Source organism: Wolffia australiana, chromosome 17, assembly GCF_029677425.1.
Source record: "Wolffia australiana isolate 7733 chromosome 17, ASM2967742v1".
NCBI classification, from domain to species: domain Eukaryota; kingdom Viridiplantae; phylum Streptophyta; class Magnoliopsida; order Alismatales; family Araceae; genus Wolffia; species Wolffia australiana.
Genome location: NC_135851.1, coordinates 225742 through 237118, shown reverse-complemented (window position 1 = coordinate 237118; position 11377 = coordinate 225742). Strand labels below are relative to the sequence as shown.

The window sequence follows — 11377 nt, the reverse complement described above, 5'->3', positions numbered from 1 at the left end:
GGTCACACATCACAAAATGCTGACGTAGATAAGCCTTGGTTGCAACAATTTCGGCTTGGTCACTGCCAGTGAGAATGATATCATCAACGCAAACTGCCAGCACAACGCATCCCTAAGGAGTATGCCTGGGCATCACCGTAGGATCGGAGATAATGGAGACGAAGCCATACGCGAGCATCAGCTTGGATAACTTATGAAACCAGGCGTGAGGACTCTACTTCACGCCATAGATAGCCTTCTTTAGGAGACACACCTTAGAAGACTCCCCTTGAGCAACATACCCAGGAGGTTGCTCCATATAAACTCGCTCTACAAGGTCACCATAAAGAAAAGCATTGGAGACGTCAAGTTGATGGAGAGTCCATGCCTGATTAAGTGTGATGGAGAAGAGGACACGGATGGAGCTGAGGCAAGCCACGGGCGATAAAGTCTCAGTGTAGTCGAGACCATAGCCTTGAGAGAACCCCCCAGCCATGAGGCGTACCTGATGGCGAGCAATAGAGACATCGGGATTGTACTTGAGGGAGTACACCCACTTGTAAGAGACCACATTGACCTTCGGTGGGCGAGGAACCAATGTCCACGTCTCTCGTTGAAGAAATCCAATATATTCTGCATCCATAGAGGCCTTCCACTCCGGCACTTGCAAAGCTTCAAGACATGTCTTTGGAATTGATCCAGATAGAACGGAGAGGGCAAAGGCACTATAGGGTGAGGAGAGACGGGCAGAGGAAACATGGTTGCCGATCGGGTGTTGTGTGCATTGGCGAATACCCTTGTGGAGAGCAATAGGGAGGTCGAGGTCAGTGGGAGGTGGATGGGGAACAGAAGCGGGAAAAATAGGTACGGGAGACGGAATGGTCAGGGATGGCTCAAGTGTGTCCGAAAGAGAAGTCTCAGGTAGGGAGGACTCAAGCTGAGCAGGTGAAGAGGTGGCAGCTATGGAGATGATGATTCAGGGAGGAGTGACTCAGGTGGATATAATGGAACAATGGAGACAGGTTCTACAGAAGTGGAACCCGTGACGGAATGAGGTGTAGGAACTAGGGAAGATGGCAACTCAGGTGGACATCCTCGTGAAATGTGACATCTGTAGTCGTGACATAGTGACGTGTGGAGGGAAAGTACACTCGGTATCCTTTTTGAGTCTGAGCGTAGCCCACGAACACCCCCTTTAGTGCACGAGGGCCAAGCTTTGATAGGCCTGGCATATGATCTTGGACAAAGGCCGTGCACCCAAACACTCATGGAGGTAGAGAAAATAATTTGGCATTGGGTGCGAGTCTATGAACTGGAATGGCACCACTGAGCGCAGCTGAGGGTAGACGGTTCACCAAAAAGGTAGCAGTAAGGACGGCTTCGGACCATAGATACATAGGAACGTTCATACCAACCAAGAAAGTGCGCACCATATATAGCAGATGTCGACGTTTCCGTTCAGCAACTCCATTTTGTTGGGAGGTGTATGGACACGTGGTCTGATGGAGAATCCCCTTTTCTGCATAGAATTCTTCTATTGCATGATGGGTGAACTCGAGAGCATTGTCAGTGCGTAAGTACCTTCAGAGTAGTATCATATTGTGTGGCAACCTCCGTAACGAACTGTTGGACATGGGCGAGAACTTCTTTCCCGCTTTTGATGATATAGGTCCAGCTAACTCGGGTATAGTCATCTAGAAAAACAATGTAGTATCATCCTCCGGAAGGCGAGACATGCTGCGCAGGGCCCCATAAGTCATAGTGCACGAGATCGAACGGGTGAGACGGGGGTATGCTCGTGCGCGCCGGCTAGGTTGAGCGATAATGTTTCCCCAATTCACACGATTCACATTTGAAACCACACATATTTAACCAAGGTAAAACTTCTTTAAGTTTTGAGAAACTAGGATGTCCCAATCGGCAATGCCACAAAAAGGAGGTTTGTGAAGAACACGAAGATGCAGAGAGTGAAAAGAGAGCACGAAGTCCACTGGAAGGAGAATCTGCCACGAGCTCGTAGATGCCACGTCCATTCTCACGTCCCGTACGGAGATTCTAGAAGATGTAATGATAAGGATAGAAGAAGACTCCACAGTTAAGAGCTTTGGTTATAGCACTGATAGATAGAAGATTAGTGGGGAATCCTATAACATAAAGGACATTATGGAGGGGTAGGGTGGAGGTGGCTTGGGTAGTACTGGAACCTTTGACTGGACAGGATGACCATCGGCTATATGGATATTGGGAATAGAGGGATTAGGATGGTAGGAGGTGAGGATAGAGGGGGTACCCGTCATATGGGCGGAAGCCCCTGAGTCAATAACCCAAGACATATTATTAGAAGCTAAGAGGGAGGACGTACGTGGAGTGGACGCATTCCCTCCAGCATAAGAAGCGAGGCTAGTGGCAAGGGAGGCCAGGCAGGTCAAAGCCGATGGTGGAGTGTGCATAGCTGGAACACGTGAGGCCTAGAGATATGCCAGTTCTGCTAGAGAGACCACTATCTGATAATTCTCGAAACAGGGGGCGGTTGTCACGGGTGCTGCTGTCATAAGTGGAGTAGATACACTCGATGGGGCTGACACCAACTTGCCCCCCGTGGCAGCTAACAACCATGCATGCTTCCCAAACTCCTTCCAACACTTCTCAGCGAGATGTGACATCTTCCCGCAATACTTGTAGGGAGGGAAGGAGTTTTGGGATTTGCCCGACAGAATCCCCTTTTGAGAGGGCTTCGGAGGACGTCATGTGGCAGCAAGGGATGATACCTCGGTGGATGGGGTAACAGATGATGGTGGCACACTGTCTTGTACCTGGAGTGCAGCTGAAAAGATCTCCTGAATGGGCATAACCCGGGCACCTCCTAGTACTTGGCCACGTATCATGTCAGCGAGCTCAGATCGAAGTCCGTTGAGAAAACCTCCAGCCCTAAGTTCATCTTTGTATCGTATTAGTGTCTTGAGATCCGCAAAAGGAGGCTGGCATAAAGCTAGGTCGGTGAAGATGGATTCCATGGTGCCGTAGTAAGCCTAGAGCAACCGAGAGCCTTGTTTGCAGGCGAACAGATCTTCATATAGGCGTACCATCTTGATCACATTGCTTTTGTTCGCATACATCGTGGCAAGACGCTACCAAAGAGCACAAACTGTTTTGGCCCAGCTGATCGGTTCCATGATGCTGTTCACGACGCTTTGACACATCCACGTGCACACGGCTGACTCGAGGGAACTCCACTCGACATAAGACGGATCTGGTTCCTTCGGCCGAGGGTCGGTCAGGTGACGTCGAAGACGATGAGCGTTGAGAAACTCAATGAATGCTATAGACCACGAACAATAATTGGTACCGTCGAGAGTGTAGGCCGGTCAGGTAAGTGCAATGACGATAGAATGCTTCCCAGATGGTGCATTTCCAGTTGGAGCAGAGGCTGCCGCCAAAGAAGAATCTGCCGAGCAAGTGGAATCACCCATGAAGGAGAGAATCGCCGGAGAGTCCCGCTGGTAGTAGCCAAAATAGGCGCTGCCCTGCCGCTGACGAGATAGGATGGACGCCGCCTGGATAAATTGCAGATAGAAATTTCTGAATAGAAATTTTCGAAAAGAGTGCCACCGATTGGAAGGAAAATGCCGCCGGATCTGAAGGAAGACGCTGCCTGGAGAAATAGGGCGCCACATGGAGAGATCACGGATGGAAGTTTTCGGATAAAATTTTTTGGAAGAAATTTTGCTGCCGATTGGAAGGAATCGCCACTCGGAGAAGGAGATTGCCACCTGATATGGAGATGGGCCGCCGGCAGTTACAACTGCTATGATACCAAGTTGATCGAGGAGGAGAGGTAGGGCAACCACCGAGAAGAGAGAGGAGTGAGAGTTGTATCTAGAGAGAGATGAGAGAAGAGGGAGATGGGCTGATAGAGAGAGCCCACTAACAGAGAGAGAAAGAGGCCCAATAACTCTAACGAACTATATTAATTATTTCCATTGGTAATTACTAAAAGTTTTCACATACACCACAAATATTCCCATTGGATGTAATTTCTGTGTTTTTATCTCACTCTTTTAGTCATTTTATATTTACTTCACAATTCAAAAACCACGAGTATTGTCTATCTCTTAATATTAATACCTTTTGAATTTACTTAACATAAGATTTTTCTATTCCTCCCAATTATTCTGAATATCAAGTTCCAATTTATATATTGTTCTTTTAATGCATTGTTGTCCTTCTATATTTCCAAACGTTAATTGTTTCCAGGATTTCAACTCTTTTATTAAAAAATATAATTTAGTGGAAATATTTTCCATAGGTTATGGGCTTCCAACCTTGTTCCAATTCATTCTTAGTAAATCGAGGAAGTTTGGATGCTTAGTGCACATAGCTTGGAACTACACGGTGGTTTCTAATTGTATTTACTTTTAGCTAAAAATTAACCAATATAGGAGAGTGGTCAGATAATTGTTTAGGAAGACAGATTACTTCTAAGGATGGAAGATTATGAGTATGTTAATTCATTACTACGTGATTAACACATTCATAACTTCTGTGTTGGCTCTTTGGCCATTGCACCATGATAGCATGTTCCCCTGGTGTGGGGGCTTGAAGAGCTCAAGATACATGATCACTTGATTGAAGGCATCCAGATTCCTAGCATTAGGACGAAATCCTCCTTTATTTTCTGAGCTATTCCTCACTACATAAAAATCACCTTTGATTATCCAAGATTGTGTCAGATTACTGAAGTGATTTACTAGTTTCTCCTAGAGAGCTTATCTGGTTTCATGATGGTATTATGTGTAAATGAGTGTCATCATTGATATGAGTGTTTCACTTTTAATCTATAATGATTTCCAAAAGATGCGAAAATTTTGTTACTATTTTGTGCCCAATGATTGTCTAATGGAATTTCACTTTTGTACTTGCATATGCCCTTTTTAGTTTCAATTGGTTCTACAATTCCTATCCACTGAAGTTTATGATCTTGCATGAGTCGCATTAGTCTCAAGCATGTTTCTGATTTTGCTATACCTCTAGAATTGTATATTAACATCTTTACTATTTACTACGTGTTAGAGCAAGTCAATCACTCTCAAGGGGATAGGTAGTGGGTCGATGTTGTTGTACGATTGTGCTGGCACTATATTGGTTGTGCTCTATGGTTATTAAACATGTTCTGAATTTTTGTATTTGTTTGGAGAGCATCCTTCCTATGAAGTAAGGGGTTCTAAATAATCTTTTATGGTTTTATTGGATTTTAGGTGTAGTATATCTAGATATTTTGATCGTCAAAAGGGTTGGTATTCTATGGCTGAGTAAGAGAAGGATTTTTCATGTTTAGAATAGGGACAAGATTAGAGTTACTCTTATCCTCCACTAATTATGAATCACTATAAATCTCACAAGTGAGGAGTGGAATCTTATTGATTTTTGGCAAAGCACCATTATTATGGTTCTTGGTGGAAATATTATTTGGTGTGTTTCCTTATCAAACGTCTGCTAGTTCTACATAAGTAGGATTTTCAATTAAGGTTTTTTCTCCCATTCAAATTTGGGTTGGGGTGCTATGGGATATTTTTCGTGTTGGTTTGTGATTACTCCTTGACTACTAATTGAACTAGTAAATTATTTTAACTATTTAGTTTATGTTAACAGGTTCTATCAGGGTTTTTCCTACAATAGCTAATATGATGTACTATTGTTTCACAGTGATCACAATATGAAGGGTGATGTTCGATGATAATGTTTTTCTTGATGATCTGTTTGGCATCATTCCTAATGAAGATATATAGTGGAATTTCTGGTGAGATGTCAATGTCCACGCATGCCCTAGTGTAGCTTGGCCTGGTGAAATTATTGACACCTTCCTCTTTGGTGGTGAAGGTGCCCAACATGGATAAGATTGATTTAAATGGTGTTGGTTGTAAAAGTGAAATTGATTTATCTATTTTCTGATTTTTTTTACTCTCTTCTCATTAAAAGTTTATATGGATTGAATCTCCTGGTGTTAAAAAGATAGATGTTTACATTTTTTATAATATTGTGGGGTTTGCATAAGACCATTGGCTCTCTTTCTGAGAAATGGCGGATATCTTGATAAATGATTACTCTATGCAGGTTTAGAATTGGTGTAGTCTCTATTATCATTTCTTCATCATTGTGTTATATAAATATGTGCTTGAGATGACAATTAGGTAGCATAGACATTTCAGATGGCTCATGTGATGGATACTATCCATACATGTGTAAACATGGTTTTGAATAGTTAATTTCCTGGAATATGATAAAAAAAAATTTACCCATCACGTTTTAAAAAGAATACTATCTTTCTGGGATATATATATAAATGCAATATCCTCATCACAAATGTATGGGAAACACTTAACAAATAGCATCTTTGTATGATGGACAATGCATAGTCAGTTCTTCTGTGTTAAAGTGTCATTGTATGATGAACAATGCACCTCAAAATTGGTTGAGGTTTTTGGTGTTTTGGGGACATGTAGGATATTTCAAAGACTTGGACATTGATGATTGGTAGATAATGATGCCTTTTCAGTTGAGGAGATAGTGAAACCTGATCCATTGCCAACATACAGGTTGTCTGGCCCATTGTAGGGATTTGGTGTATGGAGATATATGTCTGGTGTGTCATGGTGAGCGGCTCTGTTGTCTAGATACTAATAAGGTGTTACATACATGTGAATGTACCTTTTGGAGTCATGGAGCCATTCATGTAGGAGTAGTACCCCTTCAAGGGTGGTGATCGAGTAGTGAATGTTGGGTTTCAAGTAGGGCAGTGTTTCTCTGTTGCTTTTTGTTGTGGTCCAAAGCAAACATAACAATCATCAGCTCGATGTCCTCTACTGGAGCACATTGAACTCCTTGGAACTGTCCAATTTTCTTGCCGGTGAGTGTTTCACCCACATCCTCTAGTGCCTCAACCTCTTCCACAACCTTGTGGTTGATTGCTGTCATCTCCGGCATGCACTTGGTTTGCTGCTAGAGGGAGCTCTTCATCTTTGGATTCTCCAAAGATGAGCATGTTTTCCTCTGAGCGTCTCATGGCAATGATAGAATGAAAAGAATTGAGACTTGTGTGGGTGTTCACCCACCCTCCATTGCAAGGCTTAGTCATCAACATCATGACCTTTTGGGTAAAAGCCAACTGTATAACATTTGGGCCAGAAGTCAACACCCTGTTTTCCTCTTGTTCAATCGCCCTCAGACTTCAGTCCGAAGCACAAGTCAGAGGGGAAGAGGTTCCAAAGAAGAGTGTGGGATACCAAAGAAGAGGGGAAACTCCGACGCCAGAAAAGTCCTGCTTGCACGCGTTAGTTATGTTCGGCGGGGATCCTGGTCGGCTGGTGGAGAGCAGCGCAGCCGACGACGCTGCCGCTGGCTCGGAAGAGGGGCCGGGCGTCGAGCCAGCGGATGGGTCCGGAGTCGCCCGGGCGGCAGCGGAGGGCGCAGTCGAACTTGACAATATTGTAGCTGCAGGTGTCCGCATCATAGGCAATGCCCTTCCCGCCGACCATGTAGACCCATCCGCGGAGCGCCGCCAAGGCCCCGCCGGACGGGCGGATACGCCGGCCGTGGCTCGGCACCTTGAACAGCGGAGGCTCGCCCAGCAGCTTCCACCGCCCGGACCACGGCTCCAGCACCGCCAGCCCTTCGTCCAGCACCCCGTACACGCGCCCATCAAGGGCCGCTGCGGCCAGGCCCGGGTCGGGGCGCTCGAGCTCCCACCCCGCCGGCCCCACCTCCCACGAGCCGGACGCCGGGTCGAAGACAACGTGCTTCCACGGCCAGCTCACCACGTGGAACCGCCGCCCCTGGGACAGCCCCCAGCAAGCCTCCAGCGCCACCGGCATCTCCGGCAGCCCCTCCCACCTGCTTCAAAACACAGTCAAGCTCCGAAGAACAGAACAGAACAGAGAGGGCGGGCAGTGTAGGGAGGAAGAGTAGTACTTGTTGCGGAGAGGGTCGTAGGCCTCGGCAGCGGCGAGGCCCTCGGAGTCGGTGGAGGCGCAGCCGCCGGCGACGAAGACGCGCCCGCCGAGCACAGCGCACGCGAAGTTGGCTCGTGGGGTGGCCATGGGGGCGAGCTCGGTCCAGCGGCAGGTGCAGGGGTCGAAGCCGAGGACCCGGCTGGTGGGTCCCTTGGAAGAAGGCCCGGTGCAGCCGCCCAGGACCAGTAGGCGGCCGTCCAGGGCCGCGCAGCCGAACCCATGGTGGCTGGTCTCGGCGCTGGTCCGGGGCAGGGGGCGCCAGCGGTCCGCGCTGGGGTCGTAGGCGCGCCAGCCCGCGGGCGTGGTCTCGTCGGTGAGCACGAAGAGCCAGTCACCGCAGAGGCGCTCGCGGGCCTTGATCCGCGCGTAGTCGTCGCTCCTCAGCGCGTCCCTCCACCGCCTCGACACGCATTCCAGCGCGCCGTGATGCCCGTGAGAAATCTGAGCCAGGCAGAGCAGGGCGAGTTCGTCTGGCAGCCCCGGGATCAGAGCTTGGCACGTGCTCTCCCTGTTCAACAAGATGGATTAAATACTCAGGATCCAATTATAGTTCAGGGACGTGGACGGGACGATTTTTCGTCCCAAGACAAAAACATCATCCCATCTGATATTGCGGTCAAAGTTCAGGGACGAATTTCGGGTCTACTTTCGTGACCGAAGAAGACCGGTCGCCCTTCCCATCACCCCCCCAAGCGCTCATCGCCGCTGCTCCGCACGCACAACACCTCCGCCACCCCCGTGCTCCTCCGCCACCCCTCGTACCGGACCGGACTGGGACCGAACAAGACCGGACCAGAACCGGACCGAACTTCAGGTAAGGTTTAGGTCCATGCCAGAAAACCGGACCAGACCAGGACCGTCAAACCCTACTGGGGACCACCGGACGGGATGGTTTTCGTCCTGTGGGATGAAAAAACCGTCTGTCTGGAGGTCTCGGACGATGGACAGACGGATGTGGACAAAAAACCGCTGGATTCACATCCGACGGTTGAGATCTCGTCACATGTCCTCGCTATGACAATTTGCATCAAGGTCCCTGTATTTTTTCGGGCTGTCCATTTGCATTCTCTCTCCTCCATATTTCCATCAAAAATCTTAGAAAAATATATTTAATATATTAAATAAAATGAGTTTTTTTCATCGGGGACAAATTTTGGGACGAAAAATTTGTCTCGGGAGGACTGGAATGGACGAAAAAACCGTCCCAGTATTGATTGGACCAGACGGTTTTTATCCTTGCACGAAAAACCATCCCGTCCTTCGTCCCTGAACTTGCTCTCGACGTCTGACGAGACGAAATTCGTCCCGTCCCGTCCATCGTCCATGTCCGGGACAATCCGGAACTATATTCAGGAGCCATGGAGGAGGAAGAAGGTACAAGAATTTAGAAGAAAAAAGATATAGCATTGAGTTTTTTTCTTTTTCCGGGACTGTAAACCTCATACAATAAGCCAAAAAAGTGATCTCAGTTTCAGAGTTGTTCTCATCGTCATGTCAATGAGAGATGATGCGCCAACAATCAGGATTTTGGGATGTATTAATTAACAATGGGGAGAGTTTGGTTCGCTCCTACACGGGGTGTCGATTGAGATAAAAATATTTTGGCGTGAAGTTAAAGCAAATCTTGGCGGTTCCCCAATTCGAAACCTCGAAGGAACAATAATATTTTTCAGGGATTAACACCGACAGCTGAAATTTATAAAACGATTAGAACGTCCAATACACTGTTTCAGAGGGAGTAACTCAAAGAATCGCTGTCTCAAAGCAATCAGCATAATTTCAGAGACAAGAAGGAAGCCGGAACGATCATTATATAAGACATGTTCCAACTTCAGTATTTCGAGTCCGTTCTCGAGCCTGGGGTTCAAGTTTTCAGGCCACATCCCAAGAACCATAATCCAAGATGCAGACACGGAAATTAAGAATGGGGATCAAAAATAGAGAAGGGCCTTCTCATAAATTTCGAAAAAGCAGAGAAAAATGAGGAGAAATGATCCAAATATACGATTCAACCATCCTATAGAACATATGAGACGCGGATCAAAAGAAATGAAAATCCATTTGCGAGACTCGGATAGAAGACTCCGAAGAACAAAGAGAACGCTTACTCCATGGTCGCCCTCCGCCTAGGCTTTACTCCGCCATTGGCCGCTCAAGAAGCCGTTCTCTCGCGCATCAGCTTGCAGAGAGAGAGAGACGAGGGAGAGAAGAGAGACGAAGAGTATTTAATCCCGATCGTACCAAATGCCATTCGGTGATCCGATCGGGTCGGATACAATGGAATTCGACCGGATAGGCAGAAAAGGGTCGATCCGATCAGATGAACGGATGGGCCGCTCGGAGTAGCGCATGGATGACGATTCGCGATATCGTCATCCGTCTCGGTAGAGGACGACGGACCGTCTGACATGGACGACGGTTGTGGATGACGACTGCAATTACCTATTTGATTAATCATACGATGACTCTGCATTGCAAATATTTCTCTCTCTCTCTGTATTATGTCCATGGTCAATGCATAGGAAAAAAACATGCAGAGAGAAGATATACATATGGAGAGAGATACTTAGTAACTCTTAAACAGGAGATAGAGTGAGAAATGGAGGAACATGGAGTGGACCATAGAGAGAGATAAAAGATGGATCTACAGCGAGAGTATTACCCAAATGTGGCTGAGAACTTGAACTGTTGAACGGTTGGGGAGAGAGAGAGAGTGAGAGATAGAAAAAAATGTAATATTATAGTGATACTATAGTAATTTGCCGATATTGAAAAATCTGATCTCCCTATCCAATATCCGATATCAGCATCCAAATCTCGACACACAAGTTGATGCTGATATCTAGACAGCTTTTGATATAGGATACCAGTTTTAGTGGATACCTGATTTATGTAGGATGGGCAACTCTACTTGGAAGTGCCGCTTAAAGAACTGGTCATGCAACATCGGTGTCATAAGCATGAAAGATGGATCTTAATTATATTAATTATTATGTATTTTCCTTATTTTTTCTCAACCATATTATAGAATTATTCTAAGGTGGAAGCATGTTGGAATCCATCATATTCAATGGATGGGGAGTGCATCTTGTGTAACTTCACATTGGAGACTGATTCCTCTATGAAGATGGGGGGATGGGGGTCTCACCAAGTGCATGGTCCAAGAACCACAAACCTTTAAATAGGCCCCACATGGGGTTTGTCCAGTTGTAAAAATATATGTCACAGGGTTTGAAACTGACCCAGTTTCTTCATATATTTGCACACATACCCTTACAAAATGATGTATCGATCCTAGACTTTAGAGAAGCCCTTTAATTAGGATTTTAACCTTTTAAGATCCATTCACGAAAGAGTATATGTGTGCTAGCCTGCATATTAGCTCCATTAAT

At 46.4% G+C, this 11377-nt stretch overlaps 1 protein-coding gene across 2 annotated transcripts; it reads right to left on the bottom strand.

Moving 5' to 3' along the window:
• Nucleotides 1–7124: 7124 nt before the first annotated feature.
• Nucleotides 7125–10205, bottom strand: LOC144714274 (Galactose oxidase/kelch repeat superfamily protein). 2 transcript variants are annotated; one of them, XM_078588990.1, is made up of 3 exons: nucleotides 10094–10205; nucleotides 7945–8493; nucleotides 7125–7869 (listed from the first exon to the last, which is right to left on the bottom strand). In XM_078588990.1, exons 1-3 carry the CDS (start codon nucleotides 10096–10098, stop codon nucleotides 7308–7310), a joined length of 1116 nt encoding a protein of 371 aa, XP_078445116.1. In that variant the 5' UTR covers nucleotides 10099–10205; the 3' UTR covers nucleotides 7125–7307. The 2 variants fall into 2 exon arrangements, with proteins under 2 accessions (XP_078445116.1, XP_078445117.1); XM_078588991.1 differs by having other exon boundaries at nucleotides 7125–7866.
• Nucleotides 10206–11377: the final 1172 nt, after the last annotated feature.